The 21,091-nt window shown below is 39.0% G+C and overlaps 1 protein-coding gene across 1 annotated transcript in view; it reads left to right on the top strand.

The window, feature by feature from the left end:
- nf1a (neurofibromin 1a) overlaps window positions 1–21,091 on the top strand; it is a 456,100-nt gene that overhangs the window by 46,576 nt on the left and 388,433 nt on the right. Inside the window, 1 exon segment of the mRNA XM_051931227.1 lies at window positions 20,326–20,469. Within this exon segment, the coding sequence (XP_051787187.1) occupies window positions 20,326–20,469 (144 nt within the window).

Here is a 21,091-nt window from a genome sequence, read left to right as displayed (position 1 = left end):
AGATGAGTGCATGTCAGTCCTCTTTTCAGGTTGCTGCATTGGCTCCGTGTGTCAGCATGTGTTAAGTTCAAATCTTTAATGCTTGCCTATATTGCTTATCTATATATTTGCTCAGTCTCAACCTACTTAAGTCTATTAGTGAACCTTATCTCATGATACGTGACATCAGGTCTCAATCCAGATTACTTCTGGGTGTAGCTGTTAGCTGGCTAAATAAGATGCCCAACTCAATCTGAACTACTGTCTTCCTGTATGTTTAAGAAGTGTCTGTCTTGTAAACTTGTCCTATAACTCTTGTTCCTAAACCGTTCCCTTGACTGGGGGCTATTTGGTTATGTTGCAAGTTGCTTAAGCTAAAATTGCTTATTAAGCAAATAAATGTAAATGTGAAAAGACCTACATGCCAGGTAAAGATCTTTGCTGGCCTGCCTAGACTCAGACCTCAACCCAGAAACCCTGGCCCTGAATTTAACAAAGCCCAACATCAGGCACAGGTTTTTAAAGTTCAAAAAATACTTCATAATATTCATACTTCAAAGTATTCATAACTTGTAAAATATGCCCTTCATGAGAAAGTGACAGTAAGCCAAAAATGAACAAAGAAGCTTTATAAATGAAAATTTATATTACTGTATATTTTAGCCCAGTATGGCCAATCCTAAACCTTGATATTATAATCTCATCCTGTCCATTTTCTCCTCCCACCCAATTAGATATAATCTTCTTTTGAATGCTATATAGGTGTCTTCCTTTTATTTCTTTACCCATGTTTCTTGCCAGGTTGAACATATATTCTGTTTGATTAAAACTTTTGTCTCTCCCTTACTTACTGGAATGTCAATATCAATATCTTGCATCTTTGGCAAGTTTGGGCATCTATCCAAAATTCAGCAACCTTTTACTTTGACATGTGCTGGGGTCTACCAGAACCATACAACATTGTTCAACTGGAACAAAGTCTGTGTAATTTCCACCAAATCTTGCCTTCATACAAATACTCCAACTTGTATGAATCTGAGCATATCACAACACACTGAGGTTATACACAGTACTAGCAAAATTGCTGTTTACAGTATATAGCGTATGCTCATTGTTTGTCAGATAATCACTTCCTACCTGAAACTTGAAATTCTGGAATATGAAATACTGCACAAGTATGTATTGTAACAGGGTTTGTTGATCCATCTATTGTAATTAAAGTCATACATTAAAATATGCACATATTGGTTAGTAATCTCCACTGATTCATTTGTTCCTCATTCCAATCATATGAAGAGTCAGGTCTACCCTTGATAAAGGAAACTGCCAAGGATGAGTAACTGATAATTCTGCACTAGGAGCATACTGGTGAGATTCTTGGTTTCTGCCTGCTAATTTCCATCACACTCAAAACTATAAATATTACTGTTTAGATGTTCGCAATACCTTTTTACTGTAGTGTAATCTTTGCTGGATGAACATCTTCATGACTAGAAAGGTGTACCTAGTATATCTTAGCCAGCTGAATATTTTGTAAGTGTAATTGCATTTGGCCCATTTCCACCTGTACTGCCGGGACTGGAGATGATCTTTGGAGTAAGATCTCTGTCAAAAGTAACTCGTAATAATTTAAGTCAAATTTACATTTCACACATGTCAATTACGCTTGCGCTTCTGAAAGTTACACTTGCTTCTGAAAATTACGCTTGTGCTTCTGAAAATTATGCTTGATTCTAAAAAATGTGCATGCGCTTCTGAAAGATGTACTTGTTTCTGAAAATTATGAGTACAATTCTCAGGTGTGAACAAACTTGTCAATACGTTATCGGACGCACGAGGCATTCTCTATCGAAAAAGAAGCAATCGATTTTTGTTACTACAGATATGCCACAAAGGTGAAAAGATGGAGTTATTTTTGACGGCGATCCTGCTCCAGTTTGCCGCCTAGGTCTTGGGGACTGGAATTTTTCTTAGCAGCATTTAGTGAACATCCATGGGGAATCAGGCCAGGCTGTGACGCTAGTCCTTGAAGGGAGTGCACAGTTGGATCCTCTATTTTATTCACCTGCAAGTCTTCAGTAGTTCCAGTGTAAAGGCCACAGAGATAGGGGGAGAACATGAGCCTGAAGTTATTTGCTTTGAGCCAATTTCTTATTCATCAACATGTGCAAAGCAGTTACTTATTCAACGTTAAGAGCCAGTCAGAATATTCTGCAGCATAAAAAGATAATAATGTGTGTCACTAAAATGGACCCTTTATTTGAAAAAAATAAATCAGGGTACATCAAGTTGGACCATATTAATTTTCAAAGTTTTGTGACAAGACAGGTGCCTTTGTTAAATGGCAATTCAGTTTTGCCCAGCTAAATGACAAATTTGGCACACTGTCCTATATAATGAGTAAGATGTACTCCGATGTTTAATGAGCACAGTAAAGCATTAGGTGATGTTGGGCAGCCCTCATTTTCATTGTGGCAAGACAGATGTCTTTATTATATCAGAGTTGGGTACATTTGTCAAATTGACAGGCAAAGTTGGCATATTCCCATATCTAATGAATGGAGTTAGATGTTTAATGGGCACTGCAAAGGGTTAGATGGCATTGGGCTACTTTAGTTTTGAGAAATGAAAGATGCCCTTGTTAAGTTGCAGTTGAACTTTGGGTACACGTGTGAAATGAACCTGCAAATTTGTCATATTCTCATATATCTAATGAACAGATTTCATTGTGATGTTCGACTGGCACTATACACGGTTGAATGCCTTTGACCCACTCTAATTTTCAAAGAAAAATGAATACCTTTGTTAAAGTGCAGTTGAGTTTTGCTGTCCCAGTGTGGTTACATGGGTCACACTGCCTGGCAAACTTGGCAATGAAGGAAATTAGCTGTGATGTTTAATGGGCACTGTAAAAGGCTAAATGGCATTGGACCACCCTAATTGTCACAGTTTTGAGAAAATGCAGATGCCTTTGTTAAGTTGCAGTTGAGTTTTGCAAAGACCAATGTGAGTACCTGGCTCATATCAACTGGCAAATTTGTCATAATCCCATTTTTAATGACTAGGATTAACTTTGATGTTTAACAGGTGCTGTAGAGGGTTGCGCAGCATTTTGCCATCCTTATTTTCATACCTCTGTGATTACTTTTTTTTATATTGCAGCTGATATTTGCCTGGACCAGTGTGAGTTCACGGGTCAATCTGGCTGACAAACTTGCCATATCCAATGAATAGGTTTAACTGTGATGCTCAGTTGCCATTGTAAAGGGTTAAATGGCACTGGACCACCCTAATTTTAATACTTTTGTGAGAAGATGGCGGCTTTATATATTTCAGTTGTTCTTCTCCACCCAACATGATTACATGAGTCATACTGACAGGCAAAGTTGGTACACTGTAACCTCATGAATGAGATTTATTTGATATTTAATTGGCATAGATAAAAGAAAAGAAAAAAAAAAAGTGCTTTATGCTTCCTGGGATAGGCTCTAGCTTCCCCATGACTCTGCCTCTGTACAGGATAAAGCGGGTATAGATATTGAATTGATGCATGGAAAAATACATAAATACATAAATAAAATTAAAATAAATAAAAGTATTGTGACATATGACATTAAATAAATAATAACAACATGAAATCCAAGTACCGTATAAATAATTAAACGGGTCATGAAATATGAATTTTGTTTCTTATTTCTTTATGTCAGTCGGTCATTATCAAATCATCTTAGTCCTGAACAGGGTCGTGGGGTTCTGCCGGAGCCTATCCCAGCCAGCATAGGGCGCCAGTTCATCGCAGGTAGTACTGCCAAAGCATCTAACTTGCATGTCTTTGGACTGTGGGAAGAAACCCCCGCAGACACAAGGAGAACATGCAAACTCCTATATTTAATATTATTATGTATTTATTGTCATATTTCTCAGTTTTCTTTTTATTTTGCTTATTTATTTTTGTCCTAAATATTCCTCCATTATAAGGGTGTAACATTCACCGCACTCAGTCGTTAATCCAACTCTGTACTTACATAGAAACAATATGTTTTTTGTGTTTTGCCCTTTGGAGCCATTGTAAGGGGGCAAAGTATGAAGTTCAATTGCTGTCAAAAATAACTCCAGCTTTTTACTTTTGTGGCACAACCATAGTAACGAAAATCGATTGTTTTTTCCTTGATAGTGAGTGCCTCGTGGTTCCAATGACGTATTTTTGACCATTTGTTCACAGCTGGGAATTGTACTAGTAATTTTCAGAAGCAAGCATAACTTTCAGAAGCTCAAGCGTAATTGAAATGTGTGAAATTTAAATTTGACTTAAATTATTACAAGTTACTTTTGACAGCAATCTTACTCCATAAAGATTTAAGTGTGCCACAGCACATTCATAAAACATGTGCTTGTATTCCATTAAGTTTTCCTGAAATAGATGGAACAGCAGACCTGTAAGCAATACTACCATCATATATAATTGATCTGATCAATGCACATTAAAATGTATTAAGAGACATTATGTCCATCCCCCAGACAACTAGTAATATTAAAAAAAACTTTTTTACTATTTTGTTAATATGATTAATTATGTGTTTGGCTGTTTTTGCCAATGAAAATTTAAACCACCATTGCGCACCCAATTTCTCCACTCCTTGTATTGCTGCTTGAACTTTTTTAACTGTCACATTAAGTTTCCAGCTTCACAGCCCCTATCATCATCATACAACAAGGCTCAATACTAATTATTAAAAGTTGTTGCCAGAACTGAACATATGGTTTCCATTTTTAACAGCCTATATTTGAAGTAATTAAAATTCTGTGCAATTAATTATATGTCAGCTTAATAGTGTAACTGTGACACAATAAAAGTTTAAAACCTTTATTTCTAGATCTAAATTCTTTAGTTTATTTTACCTGCTAGTCTACAGCATTTCAATCTGAACTGTTACCACTTAACATGGTCTTAAAAATGTAAACTGGCGAAGTACTACCAATATAACAGTTACTTTCATGTTGTTCACACATCCTTCAAAAATATTTTTCCTCCTCATGTTTTCCCACTTTTATGTGGGGTTAATGTGCTTGATCAACCTTCTCTAAACAGCTCAGTCTTGCACCTTCTCTCCAGTCAAGCTCTTTCCCTTCATATCTTACATATCTTACATATACTTTATCCATCCACCTCCACTGTGGCTTCCCTTGATTTCTCCTCCCCCATACTTTAGTTTCCATCACTCTTTTTTCCCTTATATTCATTGTCTTTCCTCATCACATGTCCACTTCAGCCTACTTTCTTGTACTTTCTTAGATTTCTTTCCCACTTTTGTTGTACCTCTGATGGTCTCATTATTTATTTTGTCCTTTTTTTGTTTTTGTTTTTTTGTTTTTAACTCCACACATCCATCTTAAACTTCTCCTTTCTGCCACATCTAACTTCTCCTGTGCTTAATTTTACTGCCCATGTATCTGCTCCATACATCAGTGTTGGTCTTATGACCTTCTTAAAAACCTTGCCTTTAACTTTAGCCTTAATTCTTAACACATAATATTCCTGTTACCTTTCCAATTGTTTCATCCACACTGCACATCTAATTGTCCTTCTTTGGCTATCGCTGATTCTAGATATTTAAATGTATCCACTCATTTCAGTAGCTCTCCCTGCAGGCTGAGTTCTGAATTCTGATCATCATTAACACTAGAATCCCCGAAGCGTACGAAAAAAGCCATAATTCTGGGCCACTTTGCTTCAGCTGTGTCGGTGGGGGATGGGATAGCAGGCTATATGATGCTTGTGCTGATTGACACATTTGCAAAACAAATTTGGTGCTGGCGAGGGAGTTTAAGGTGGCCAGGAATTACGACTTTTTTCGGAGGCTTCAGGAACTCTAGTTTTAAACCTCATATATTCTGTCTTCTTCCTATTTACCTTCAACCCTCTCTCCGATAAAGCCATTCTTCCTACTTCTTTTCCACTTCCTCTTTTCTGGTGCTACACAACACAATGTTATCAGCAAATAACATACTCCAGGTGGAACACTTAACACAAAGCATTTAATGTGCTGCATTAACTTATGACTTGGTTTAAGAAAATGTAGTAAATTAAACAGTGATTTTAGGATGATGATTAGTTTACGACATTCTACTTTAATGACAAAATAAACTATGAGAGTAAAGTGGAAATGTCGACTTTAATCTCGACATATAGGTTTTTTTTTTCTTGACTGTGTCCGGATTTTTTTTTTCTTCACCGTGGCCCTAATATGCTTCCGTAGGGCTATACCACAAATAGCATTATAAATGCAAGTTGCTGTTTTATTATTTATGTATATAGCTTAGCTTGAAGCAAGGTCCATATTAATGCAGTTTGCCTTAATGATAGCGCATTTGGTAAAGATGTCATCACCAAGTTGCACTTGTTTTAATTTATTTTAATTTGGTGAATACTGTGTAATGCACCTGGGCTTTGAAGTCTTGGAAGTAATAGAATTATTACTGGAAGTTGCACTATTATTTATTGTATTGTTATTATTTTAGTTTAAATGATATGCAGTTTAATGATGGTAAAGTTGTTTAAAAAGTCACTTTAATGTGTCATTGGACAGAGATTGTTAGCATTAACAAAGTGTAGTAGGTTTACAAAAAATATTTACTCTTTATTCCTTTTCTAATACATGTTCAGTGCAATACAACTTTTGACAAGCACCTCTGGATATTTTACTAAGTCTAAATGCCTCTTTGGATGATTGAAAATATGTTGTCAAAATTTTAGTTTATGTTGTTTGCAAAATTTGTTCAATAAAAAGGCTCTATATTTTGACTGCATCTGTCATGCAGTGTGATTCCTTCTCTTCATTAGTGCCACCCCCTTTAAAACTATAACTTTATGGGGCCATGCAAACCTGTATTAGTACTTGTGTGCACATTAAAATGTTTTTTTGTACAATGTACAATTGTCATGACTGTGGAATAGGTTATTCTTAGCCAGTAGTTGCAGTGGAAAATGTGGTTAACATGCACTTATGCATGGGGAAAAAAATACCGTCCAATACCATGAAGCCGGTATAATTTTGAAAAATACCATGATATAGAATTTTGGTCATACCGCACAGCACTATTATATATTGTATTCTTTTGTATATTGTACTGTATTAAAGTTCAGGAATACCTTATATTCCTGTTTATGTTTCTTTCCGATATTAGTATGCTCATCTACCATCACTTAGTCAAAATTTAATTCTAGATATTAAAATAAGACATTAGCTTCAGACAGTAAATGTTATAGTGGTATTCTCTAAGCATGCATTAGAGGATTCAACTTTAAAGAGGCTTAAGAGTTCAACAAATTTTATGGACTTTTATTGCTGAAGTCTGCATCAATACGTAAGATGCTTACTGTAAAAAATAACATTTGCCTTCATCTAGATATTTGTTTTGTGTAAGTTACAGGAAGCACTTGACCAGATTTATAAAAAAAAATAAAAAAAATTCTACTAATCTTTAAGGATAGCAAATATTTAGCTCATAGCCTTGTTATATATATTAGCTGAAAATCTACCATGTGTTTTGCACTGCAGTTGCTAAAAGACATAAAGACATGTCATACCTTATTAAAAATGTGTAAATTTTTATGCTGAAAAATTTGAAATTAAAACATTAACTTTTTCTTTGACCTTTCATGTAGATTTGGTGTGCTTCTTGATATAATGTGTTTTGTAAAGGAGTCTTATTTTTTACATTTTGCACATGGAGAAAGTGATGATTCTGTTGTTGTTGTTGTTCTTACTACTTCTTCTTTTGGTTGCTCCTTTATGTAATTAATTAGCACTCTTTGACACAAAGAAAATTAAAACAAAAATCATAAGTGAGACATGTTTTCATGGTGGAAAAGAAAGCTTGAATAATGCCTTAAAGGAAGATTCCACCTTTCAGTTTGGAGTGATACATGGTTGAAAGTTTTTCTTTGTGTAACTCAAGTACCAAGCGCAAGCAGTAGCATCATTTTACCATTATTTTAGTTGCAAAATATACTTTTTTTACCAACTTGCTTTTCCTTTCACTGGTTTTACTATAGTTCCTGCCTAACTAGTTTGTGGTACTGGTCATGCAAGGCTGTGCTTTTCACTCATATCTTTATTATTTTCTGAGTGTCGCATGGTTTCATATCACTGATTTTTCTCTCCTGACTTTGAGTTATCAATATTGCCCAGTTGCACATTTCCTATGCTCACTTGGTGCTGCTCTCCTATATATAGATAGATAGATAGACAGATAGATAGATAGATACTTTATTAATCCCAATGGGAAATTCACATTCTTCAGCAGCAGCATACTGATACAATAAATAATATTAAATTAAAGAAAGATAATAATGCAGGTGAAAAACAGACAATAACTATGTATAATGTTGAATGTTAACGTTTACCCCCCTGGGTGGAATTAAAGAGTCGCATAGTTTGGGGGAGAAACGATCTCCTCAATCTGTCAGTGGAGCAGGACAGTGACAGCAGTCTGTCGCTGAAGCTGCTCTTCTGTCTGGAGATGATACTATTAAGTGGATGCAGTGGATTCTCCATAATTGATAGGAGCCTGCTGAGCGCCCTTCGCTCTGCCACAGATGTTAAACTGTCCAGCTCCATGCCAACAATAGAGCTTGCCTTCCTCACCAGTTTGTCCAGACGTGAGACGTCTTTCCTCTTAATGCTGCCTCCCCAGCACACCACCGCGTAGAAGAGGGCGCTCGCCACAACTGTCTGATAGAACATCTGCAGCATCTTATTGCAGATGTTGAAGGACGCCAGCCTTCTAAGGTAGTATAACCGGCTCTGTCCTTTCTTGCACAGCGCATCAGTATTGGCAGTATTGGCAGTCCAGTCTAATTTATCATCCAGCTGCACTCCCAGATATTTATAGGTCTGCACCATCTGCACACAGTCACCTTTGATGATCACTGGGTCTATGAGGGGTCTGGGCCTCCTAAAATCCACCACCAGCTCTTTGGTTTTGCTGGTGTTCAGGTGTAGGTGGTTTGAGTCGCACCATTTAACAAAGTCATTGATTAGGTCCCTATACTCCTCCTCCAGCCCATTCCTGATGCAGCCCACGATAGCAGTGTCATCAGCGAACTTTTGCACATGGCAGGACTCCGAGTTGTATTGGAAGTCCGATGTATATAGGCTGAACAGGACCGGAGAAAGTACAGTCCCCTGTGGCGCTCCTGTGTTGCTGACCACAATGTCAGACGTGCAGTTCCCAAGACGCACATACTGAGGTCTGTCTTTAAGATAGTCCACGATCCATGCCACTAGGTATGAATCTAATCCCATCTCTGTCAGCTTGTCCCTAAGAAGCAGAGGTTGGATTGTGTTGAAGGCGCTAGAGAAGTCTAGAAACATAATTCTTAGCAGCACCACTAACTCTGTCCAAGTGAGAGAGGGATCGGTGTAGCATATAGATGATGGCATCCTCTGCTCCCACCTTCTCCTGATATGCAAACTGCAGAGGGTCAAGGGCGTGTTGAACCTGTGGCCTAAGGTGGTGAAGCAGCAGCCTCTCCATGGTCTTCATCACATGTGATGTCAGAGCAACAGGCCGAAAGTCATTCAGCTCACTAGGACGTGATACCTTTGGGACTGGGGTGATACAAGATATTTTCCAAAGCCTCGGGACTCTCCCCTGTTCCAGGCTCAGGTTGAAGATGCGCTGTAGAGGACCCCCCAGCTCTGATGCACAGACCTTCAGCAGTCGTGGCGATACTCCATCTGTATATATCAATACAGTGGTCTTTCTGAGAGCCTCCTTTTCTCTTCTTACAGTTTACACTGGTCCACAAGCTAGGTTGTTGTTTAGACTATAGAATATTTTATTAACCAATGTCATTCTTCTGTGATCATTAATCAGTAGTCATGGTTTATGTGATCGACTGGTACCCCTGTCTGGGACTTGTTTCAGCCTTGCACTTTATGCTGCCAGAATAGTTTCCTAGCTCAGGTAAAATGAATGAATTAAGCTGTTTTAAAGACTTTTATGTTACAATCAAAGCTGAGATCAATTTCATTTAAGTAGTCAGGAAGTGGATTTTTATATATATATATATATAGTGATGCCTGGGCATGTGTAGCCGCCCTAACCCGGCACAGACACAATTTTGCCACACAAAACGCATCTTTGTTTAAAGCTGCCTTAACAGCACACAAGGCTCACAGAGCACAACACAGTCCCTTTTGTCGCCAGTCCTTCCGCCTCCACTCTTCCTAAAGAGCTTCGTCCACTTCCTCCTGACTCAGGTCACTGGCTGCTTTTTATAGGGCGTCCGTAAGGAGTCCTGGTAACCTACGAGCTTCTTTGGGCAGCACTTCTGGGTGTGGTGGAAGTGGTGCTAAATAGGGCCCTGTAAAAGTCCAGGTGCCCCCTAGTGATGGCCACAGGCCCCAGCAGGGTTGAGGTTCCATGCTTACGACCCATTGCCCCACTGGAAAAAAGGGGGCAGCTCTCTGCCGGTCCAGGGAAGAAAGGGTCTTGAAAATACTCTCTACCCTGGTCCTTCCATACTTAGTCTATCTATCTATCTATCTATCTATCTATCTATCTATCTATCTATCTATCTATCTATCTATCTATCTATCTATCTATCTATCTATCTATCTATCTATCTATCTATCTATCTATCTATCTATCTATCTATCTATCTATATATATATATATATATATATATATATATATATATATATATATAATATCATAGAAAGAACCTGGTACTAATAAGGTGTACCTAATAAAGTAGCCACAGGGCAGTATTCCAACATGATAACGACCCCAAACACACCTCCAAGGCGAGCAGTGCCTTGCTAAAGAAACTGATGGTAAAGGTGCAGGACTGGCCAAGCATGTCTCCAGACCTAAACCCTATTGAGCATCTGTGTGGCATCCTCAAACGGAAGGTGAAGGAGCACAAGGTCTCTAACATACACCAGCTCCGTGATGTCGTCATGGAGGAGTGGAAGAGGATTCCAGTGGCAACCTGTGAAACTCTAGTGAACTCCATTGTACTCACTTTTGTGAGATACTGTGTGTGTATATATATGTACCAGGTGAGATGGGGGTCTACACCCATTGTATTACGAAGGAGACAAAAACGAACCAAGTCAGGCATCAGAATAGCACACAAACCCGCGAACAGTCTGCGCATGGTCCTCTTTAATGCTAAAAACAAGAAATCGACACCAGAAACACGAAACGCAGTTTATAGCATTCCATGCAGTTCTTGCCCAGCAGTATACATAGGACAAACATCAAAAAGAATCGCAACACATATACATGAACATCGCAATGCCGTCAGAAGGAAAGACTCACAATCACTGATCTATATGCATACTAAATCAACAGGACATACATTTAACTGGGACAATGTACAAGTAAGATTTAAGGCCAGTACTAAAAGTGCCAGAGAGCTTGCTGAATCTTGGCTATCAAACGAGAACGCCATTAACAGACATTTGGACATAAACCCAGCATATGCAAACTTAAGAAGAACATGTTCATCTATATAAATAAAAATGTAAATGTTCGTTTGTTCAAAATCTTAAATCTCCGAAAGTTCTTCACCGATTGCTTTGAAATTTTGACACAACATTGCATTCGAATACGCGCGTGTTTTTATATACCTATATTATATAGATGTCACACCTGTGACAGGTAAAAACATGCTTTTTTTGAAAAGCAGCGCCATCTGTTGGATGTAAAAGCAACACACGCTATACTAAATATTTTACGATTCCATTTCAATGTTTCGATCAAATACATTTGTAAGTACATGAATAAAGGCAGCGACATATCAGTTTTTGGCGTGCAACTAGAAAGAAGTGATAGGAATACGGTCATACATATTGATGAAATTGAACAGTATCAGGCTGGAAGATACATAAGCAGCAATGAAGTTGTATGGCGAATTCTTTCATTTCCCATACATGAACGGAGTCCAGCTGTTGTTCACTTAGCAGTACATCTAGAAAATGGACAACGCGTTTATTTCACAGCTGCAAATGTGCAACAAATAGCCCTGAATCCACCAGCTACAACGTTAACTGCTTTCTTCACGTTATGTCAAAATGACGCGTTTGCAAAAACACTGCTCTATTCGGAAGTGTCTATGTGTTACATATGGAATGCGAGTTGAAAATCATTTGAATGACGCAAACGAGGAGAGCAAGTCGGCGGACAACCTGGCATATTCAAAGAAACTACGATAGGCAGACTGTACACCGTGCATCCCAATCAAGATGAATGCTTCTTTCTTCGCATGCTGTTGGTAAATGTGCCCAGTCCAACGTCTTTCCAGCAATTGTCAATTGTCAACGGCGTTACACATGCCACTTTCCGCAGTGTATGTCAAGCTCTGAATTTATTGGAGATCGACCGACACTGGGATGTTTGCATTAATGACGCGTGCAACACGTCACATCCAAATCAAATTTGTGCATCGTTTGCAATCATATTGACCGCCTGCTCTCCTTCATCTCCAACAGAGTTACTGGAGAAATATAAATCGCACATGGCTGAAGATATTTTCCGTCGAATATGCAAGGAAATTTCAAATATGAACATGGATTTCACAGCAGAAATTTACAATGAAGCATTGATAATGATTGAAGATTTGTGCTTAGAAATCGCGAACAAAGTTCTCAATTAATTGAGATTGCCATCACCGAATCGATCTGCTGCTGCTTTGTTTGATGTAGAATTGCGTCGTGAACAAAATTACAACACGGGTGATCTTTTGTCGTATGTGCAATCAAATATTCCTAAGCTAACGCTTGAGCAAAAAGGCATTTACGATCAAATAATGCAAACTGTCAATAACGGGGTTGGAGAAATCTTCTTCTTAGATGTGCCAGGAGGAACTGGTAAAACGTTCCTAATTTGATTCTGGCAGCAATTTGATCCCAAAATGGCATAGCCTTGGCTCTTGCGTCGTCTGGAATAGCTGTGACATTGCTACCAGGTGGAAGAACTGCACATTCCGCTTTGAAATTGCCATTGAACATGCAATTCATTGAAACTCCCACATGCAACATTTCCAAAGCATCCGGCATGGGAAAAGTATTGCAGAAATGCAAACTTATTGTTTGGGATGAATGCCCAATGGTGCACAAAAAATCGCTCGAGGCTCTTGATCGATCATTGCAAGATTTGCGTGGAATCATCAGACCATTTGTGAACGCATTAATATTCCTTGCAGGAGATTTCAGGCAAACATTACCTGTAATTCCTCGATCGACACCAGCGGATGAAATAAATGCTTGCCTGAAATACTGTACTTTGTGGCGACACGTAAAGACGTTAAAATTAACTACAAATATGCGTGTCCAGCTGCAAAACGATCGATCAGCTGAGATATTCTCACATCAATTGCTGGAAATTGGGAATGGAAACGTGCCAGTTGATCTGACCCCAGGACGAATTTCATTGCCTCATAACTTCTGCAAGTTAGTGACGTCAAAAGAAGAATTGGTTGAAAAAGTATTTCCCAATATTCAAACCAATTATAAGAATCACGATTGGCTGAGTGAACGAGCTATTCTTGCGGCCAAGAACAAAGACGTCTACGAACTTAACAATATTATTCAGTCTAACATTCAAAGCGAGGCAGTCACATACAAGTCCGTCGACACTGTTGTGGAAGCAGATGAAGCAGTTAATTATCCAACAGAATTTTTGAATTCACTCGATCTGCCAGGGATGCCACCGCACGTACTGCAATTGAAAATCGGCATGCCAATTATCATGTTGCGAAATATCAACCAGCCAAAGCTCTGCAACGGCACGCGGCTTGCAGTAAAAAAATTAATGAGCAACGTCGTGGAAGCAACAATCTTGACAGGACCTTTCAAAGGTGAAGATGTCCTCATTCCTCGCATTCCTTTGATTCCAACGGATATGCCATTTCAGTTTAAGAGATTGCAATTCCCAATTCGATTGGTGTTTGCAGTCACCATCAACAAAGCTCAGGGCCAATCTTTAGAATTGTGCGGTTTAGATCTAGACACGGATTGCTTCTCACATGGACAATTATATGTTGCGTGTTCTAGAGTCGGCAAACCAGACAATCTCTATATCTGCACAGACAATGGAACAACAAAAAATATTGTATACCCACAAGCATTGTGAAATTAAACATATTAGAAACGTGCGCTTTCTCTTTTCTTTCTTTTCCATTTAACCAGACTGAGCCACAGCAACGTGTGGCCGGGTACAGCTAGTAATAAATAAAACAACTTTACAAAGAAAAATACGACCAACAAACAGAATGAGGTCAAGGTCCCTTGCCATTTAATATAGACTGTTCCTACTAATGTTTATGCACTACTGTTCTAGCGCCCGTTATTGTAACGGGCTTAATGTCAAGTATATATATACTAGCCATGTGCACCCAACTACGTTGCGCGTGTTAAAGTTGTCTGTGAAGGGCTCCCTGTTTAAACGCAGCTGACAGTCGTGAACTGGGCCCTTCGTCGCGCAGCATTATGATTTTTTATAAGGGAAACAAAATTACAAATCAAAACCCTTGGACATTGATTCGATAGGAACGGCCTTCTCGGAATCACTGTCCGAATAGTAATTATGTGGTGGTGGAGGAGCATTTCTGCTTCTCTCCGTTCACAGTACGTCTTGTTTTCACAACGCTGTCGTTTCCTCTCACGATCTCTTCTCAACCTTTCTCCAATCTCGCAGGTTGCTTTGTGGCAATCCAAAGAGTAAGACAATATACACGGAGCAATGGTTGTAAAAGGGGGACACATAGGTATCCAGGCTCTTTAAAGCATAAATAGGGATCACTTCACTGACATGTGAGCAAGCTAGGGTAACAACTGTGAGACAAGCAGCATTCGCCGGCTACAACGTAACAATAATAATTTCTGGAACGTGCTGTTACGTTGTCATTCATTTTACCCACTGTCTTTCTTTCATTCATATGTTACGTAGACACATACCTTTTATCTTCGGCAATCTCAATCTCTAACCAGGCCTCAGGAGCTAACCAGCGTAACACTGTCCACCACCCCTTTCGTTATTCCGGCACATTGTTGACATCCGTAAGTAACAACAACGTACTAAACTGGAAGGTAGTCTACGCACGCGTGGAATTCGCAGACAAACAAAGATCAAGATCCAAATGAAGATTATATATAAAGATACTATATATATATATATATATATATATATATATATATAACGGGCGGCTGGGACGCCCCTGCTGCATATGTTCCGGGGGAACAGCCATGAGCTCTTCAGTACCTCTCCTGAGACGCTTGGTGGCAGCCTCCCTGGGTGACGTTGGTGCCTCAGTTTCCCGCTGGGCTCCATGGGAGATGGAGTTCTCCACAACCCTGTGGGGATCTGGGGTGGCCGCCAGGGGGTGCTGCATGGATCTCGGAGCCTTTGTGGACACCTCTACAGCCCCGCCCGGAAGTGCAATTAGCAACAGGTGATCAAGCACCTGGAGAACTTCCGGTTGGGCTATAAAAAGGGCCAGCATCCACCAATCAGGAGTCAGAATCGGGAGGAAGAGGACGAAGTTGCCTGGGAGGAGTGGTGGTACCAGAGGAGAAGTGTTTTGTGTTGCTTTAGTGCTTTTGGGACTGTGTTGTAGCTGGAGGGATTACGGGGAAGACGAGCCCTCCAGCTGAAGAAAATTAAAAGTGCTTATGTGTTTTTACACATGCCTCTGCGTCAGTTTGTGGCAGGTTGGGCGCTATATATATATATATATATATATATATATATATATATATATATATATATATATATATATATATATATATATACACAGTAGACCCCCACAGAGTTCGCGGCCTATATAATAATTGTTAGCAGAAACCGCAAATTTCCTACGCAATTTTTATGGCTTTTTTTGTGGCAGTACTGTACTGTAGAGAGAACAGGAAGCAACTGTAGAGGAAACACGGCTTGGGATGGCAAAAGTAGCCAATAGAATTTGAAACTGCAACTCCCAGAAGTCCCTGCAGTGGCTCTGATTGGTCTTCTGCAGAGGGTGCTGGGGCTGTTGGGGTCAAAGGATGTCAGTATGGCTTTTAAAAAGGGGTCCAGTGACCAAAAGCAAAAAAAAAAAGTTTTTGTAATTTGTGTTTCAAGTTCCTGTCTCTCTGCCTGCCTTCTGTTGGGTTACCTGTACTTATTCGTTTTGTACTGGATCATTTCGTGTTTGGCATCTGGATTGTCTGCCGTCTGCCTTTGTACATGAGGACTGTAAGTGGATTCATGGCCATCCTGCAAAGAAAGAAGCGCTCCTGAACCCGTCCACCCGTCTTCACCATTTCAGGAACTAGCGGTAGGACTATCTTTACATTCCCATTCAACGTGTGGATCTCTGGACTATCTATTTTCATCATTACATTTCATTTGTTTCAATTTTTCATGATTTACTGTGTGTGTTTTGTTGGTGCTTTGTTGTATTTAACGTGTAATCGCTGTAAGGGGAACAGGGGTGGTATCGTTGTTTTCATTTATTTAATTTGTTTTCATTACATTCTTTATTTGCTGTTTGATTACTGGTTTGCTTTGTTTTTGTCTGTTTGTGTGTGCGTGCGGGTCGGGCCAAGGCTGGGTGGGTCCCTGGAATCTCCCCCATAAAAATAAATAAATCACCGTCTTCTCAACGATGTTAATCTTAGCGGCACCGGACCGCTAAAACGTTATTCATTTCTCCTTGCTGCTGATTGACTGTGATGCATCTCCAGCTGAGTGTTCTTGTGTTTTCCGTTTTGTTCCTCTTAACTCTTAAACCGCCACAAGCAGCTATAGTCATTTCCCAGTGCCATTTGCGAGCACGCAGGAGCTGATCAGGCAGTGCCGTACATTCGTTGAGCAGCCAGCTCATGACCACTGCCAGCACCTTGTGAAAGCTGATAGAGTACTTTCACTTACTTGCTGGGCTTATTTGCAGCTGCTCTGTCACGTGATATGCTTCTCGTGCAACGCTACACATACTTAAAAGCCTAAACAGCACCTGCTATTTGCTGATTGCTTTGTTTTTCTCTCTCCTCCCCCAGACAACCTGCTCTTGTTGGGGGTCCCGCTCCCATTGTGCTCCCCTATAATGTCTGTCTATTCTTTAATTGAAAACTAACTGCATGCTGAGCTCTTTTTATTTCTGAAAGAGACATGTTTGTTTGAAGTGTTTGAATAAAGTTCATGTCTCTACAATTTCCTGTGTTTCTGTGCAATTCTGTGACCCAAGTGTGACACCCTGCAGCCTGACTGTCTCTGGGATTGAGCCACTGCACTAGCCTGCCAGCGCCAGCATTTACCTCAATGTGCTTGCGTGCTGCCAGTTCAAGCGCAGTTGGCTTGGTGATTTACTTAATTTCATCCATGGCGTCAGTTGCATCTTGTACATATTATTCTAGTAGTTTTTTTTAAATAGTTTTTACAGTTCACTAGCAGTGTGTAAAATGATCAGTGTTACAGTAATTGTGATGCTCTTTTCATGAAAAAAAAAGTGTTCTATTAAAATTTCACTTTTTCTGTGTGAATTGTGACGTTTACTTAAAGTGCAGCAAAGAAATATTTGGTGTCCAGGAATGCATTAACCTCCAAGTATGTGGCAGTTTAAGGGTTAAAGCCCCAAGATGCTGCCGAAAAGCCCTGCACCTTCTAAGTCTTCTGGCAATGAAAACGCGCTTGCATGAATTACAGTACTGTACATATAGCGGTAACATTCGTATTTTACATTCTAGCACTGCAGGAGACATAGCAGTACAGTATGCAGGTTTACCTTTACATTCTTTTTTTTGTAGGTAATGTATTAAGAAGAGTTTGAAATTAAATGAAAGTGTTTTGGGGGCATATATAGTTTAAACTATAAAAATAGGATTTTTTTTTTTAACCACATCCAAAATTCGCGGCTTTTCACAATTCGCGGGTGCTCTAGGAACATAACCTCCGTGAATTTTGGGGGTGTACTGTATATATATATTATCGGCACCCCTGGAATTTTCCCAGAAAATGCACAATTTCTCCGAGAAAATTGTTGCAATTACAAATGTTTTTGTATATACATGTTTATTTCCTTTATGTGCACTAGACCAACACAAAAAAAACAGAGAAAAAAAGCCAAAATCTGACATCATCTCACACAGAACTCCAAAAATGGGCTGGACAAAATTATTGGCACCTTTTCAAAATTGTGGGTAAATCGTTTTATTTCAAGCATATGATGCTCGTTTGAACTCACCTGTGGCAAGAAACAGGTGCTGGCAATATGGCAGTCACACCTGAAGCCAGTTAAAATGGAGAAAAGTTGACTCAACCTTTCTGTTGTGTGTCTGAGTGTGCCACACTAAACACGGAGAACAGAAATAAGAGCAGAGAATTGTCTGAGGACTTGAGAGCAAAAATTGTGGAAAAATATCAACAGTCTCAAGGCTACAAGTCCATCTCCAGAGATCTTCATGTTCCTTTGTCCACTGTGCGCAACATAATCAAGAAGTTCACAACACATGGCACTGTAGCTAATCTCCATGGACGTAGATGGAAGAGATAAATTGATAAAAGACTGCAATGAAGGATAGTCTGAATGGTGGATAAACAGCCCCAATCAACTTCAAAACATATTCAAGCTGTTCTGCAGACTCAGGGTGCAACAGTGTCAGCTCGAACTATCCATCGACATCTGAACGAAATGAAACGCTATGGCAGGAGAGCCAGGAGGACCCCACTACTGACACAGAAACATAAAAAAGCCAGACTGGAGTTTGCCAAAATGTACTTGAGGAAGCCAAAATCCTTCTGGGCGAACGTCTTGTGGACAGATGAGACCAAGGTAGAGTTTTTTGGTAAAGCTCATCATTCTTCTGTTTACAGAAAACAGAATGAGGCCTATGAAGAAAAGAATACAGTACCTACAGTCAAACATGGTGGAGGTTCTAAGATGTTTTGGGAATGTTTTGCTGCCTCTGGCACTGGATGCCTTGACTGTGTGCAAGGCATCATGAAATCTGAAGACTACCAAAAGATATTGGGGCACAATGTAGGGCCCAGTGTCAGAAAGCTGGGTCTGTGTCATAGGTCACGGGTGTTCCAGCAGGTCAATGACCCCAAACATACCTCTTAAAGCACCCAGAAATGGTTGAGGACAAAGCGCTGGAGAGTTCTGAAGAGGCCAGCAATGAGTCCGAATCTAAATCCGATTGAACACTTATGGAGAGATCTCAAAATTGCTGCTGGGAGAAGGCGCCCTTCAAATCTGACAGACCTTGAGCAGTTTGCAAAAGAAGAGTAGTTGGAAATTCCAGTTGAGAGGTGTAACAAGCTTGTTGATGGTTATAGGAAGCACTTGATTTCAGTTATTTTTTCCAAAGGGCGTGAAACCAAATATTAAGTTGAGGGTGCTAATAATTTTGTCCAGCCCAGTTTTTGAGTCTTGTGCGATATGATGTCAGATTTGGCTTTTTTTTCTGCTTTTTTGTGTTGTTCCAAAGCACATAAAGTAAATAAACATGTGTATACCAAAACATTTGTAATTGCAACAATTTTCTGGGAGAAATGGTGCATTTTCTGAGAAAATTCCAGGGGTGTCGATAATTTCGGCCATAACTGTATATATAATATATATACAGTATATAATATATATATATATATATATATATATATATATATAATATATATATATATAATATATAATTATTACTAGTTTATGGCCATTTGTTGGTTGCAGCACCAATACAGGAAGGCAGACAGCCAAGAGACTGCTTCCTCTATAGCTCCACCACCACTTCTATCACTGCTTCTATGCAGTGTATCATACCTGTGGCTGGCAGCATTGCCAGAAGTAAGTGATAGAACACAAAAGCTGTATGCCTTTTGTCTGTAGTGGCTGATTTTTTCAATTTTGGGGACATTATTGTCCTATTGTTTTCCTATAGCCATCGGTTTTAAGTATAGATGCCCTCAACTTGGTTGGCTGTAAATTGGTACTTGACTGTAATTAACTCATTTCAGAGCATACTGTCATTTTTTGACTTCTGCATCAAAGATAAATGAAACAGTAAATGGCAGGAACCAAACACCATTTCCATATTCATGGGTACATTTCCTTTTTTGATTTGCCATATTTTCAAAACAGAAATATTCCATAGTAATTTTGGACTGAGTTTTAGGTAATTGTTTCTTTAACCCTCATAAGCCTCCTTATACTGTACCACCCCATGATTATTATAGTGTTTATAATTGTGTGTTTTCTACTGGTTTTTGGATATAGTGAGGTATAGACAGTTAAAGCCAAAAAGTGTATAGAGGAAAAAAAAGTAATTTCTCTTCTTTTAATATATGTTTTCTTTTTTTTAGCTTCCAATTAAAGCAGGACAGCAAAATACCCACTCCAAAGTCAGCACAGAGCACAACAAAGAATGTCTCATTAACATCTCCAAGTATAAGTTCTCTCTTGTCATCAGTGGCCTCACTAACATCTTAAAAAATGTAAATAATATGGTAAGTGTATTTTCTATTTTATTTGGTAAAATATTGTATTTCAGTTTTTCCTGTTTGCTTGCTTTTAACAGTTTTAAAGTAATACTTCACCCAAAAATGATATTTTTTTTATATGTTACTTACCCCATATAGTTTGTACTTGTGGCAGAGAATTTTTTTTAATTGAATTTATTAAAGCAACTAATATTCCATACAAATAAGTCAAACTTAACAAAACTAAATTAATTTCCACCCCCACCCATGAGAAAGGCCAACAGCCAGAGCAAAACGTTAAGGGCAGAAAAGAGGGAAGAGAATCCTTTTCCCCAGTCTAAAAAGCTTATTCTAAAATGTTATTGATTTGATCCTGCCAGGTTTTAAAAAAAAAAAAGTTTTGAACAGATTCTCTAAATGAGAATATGATTAGGTGGGGCTAGGTATCTTTCAGTTGAGCAAGATAAGTCAATGTGCTAATAGTGAAGTAAAGGCAATTACAGTTTGTTTGTCCTTGTCCACTTCAAGCCCATCTGGGAATACACCAAACACAGCTGTTAATAGATTAGGAAGGATTGTGACACCAGAGCTGTCTGATGGGCATTTAAAGATTTTGGTCCAGAAACATAATGGCCCAGTGAGGCTTGAG

The sequence above is a fragment of the Erpetoichthys calabaricus genome, chromosome 8 (assembly GCF_900747795.2).
Source record: "Erpetoichthys calabaricus chromosome 8, fErpCal1.3, whole genome shotgun sequence".
Classification (NCBI taxonomy): domain Eukaryota; kingdom Metazoa; phylum Chordata; class Cladistia; order Polypteriformes; family Polypteridae; genus Erpetoichthys; species Erpetoichthys calabaricus.
The sequence above is the reverse complement of the archived record's forward strand: the minus strand, read 5'-3'. Positions and strand labels throughout refer to the sequence as shown.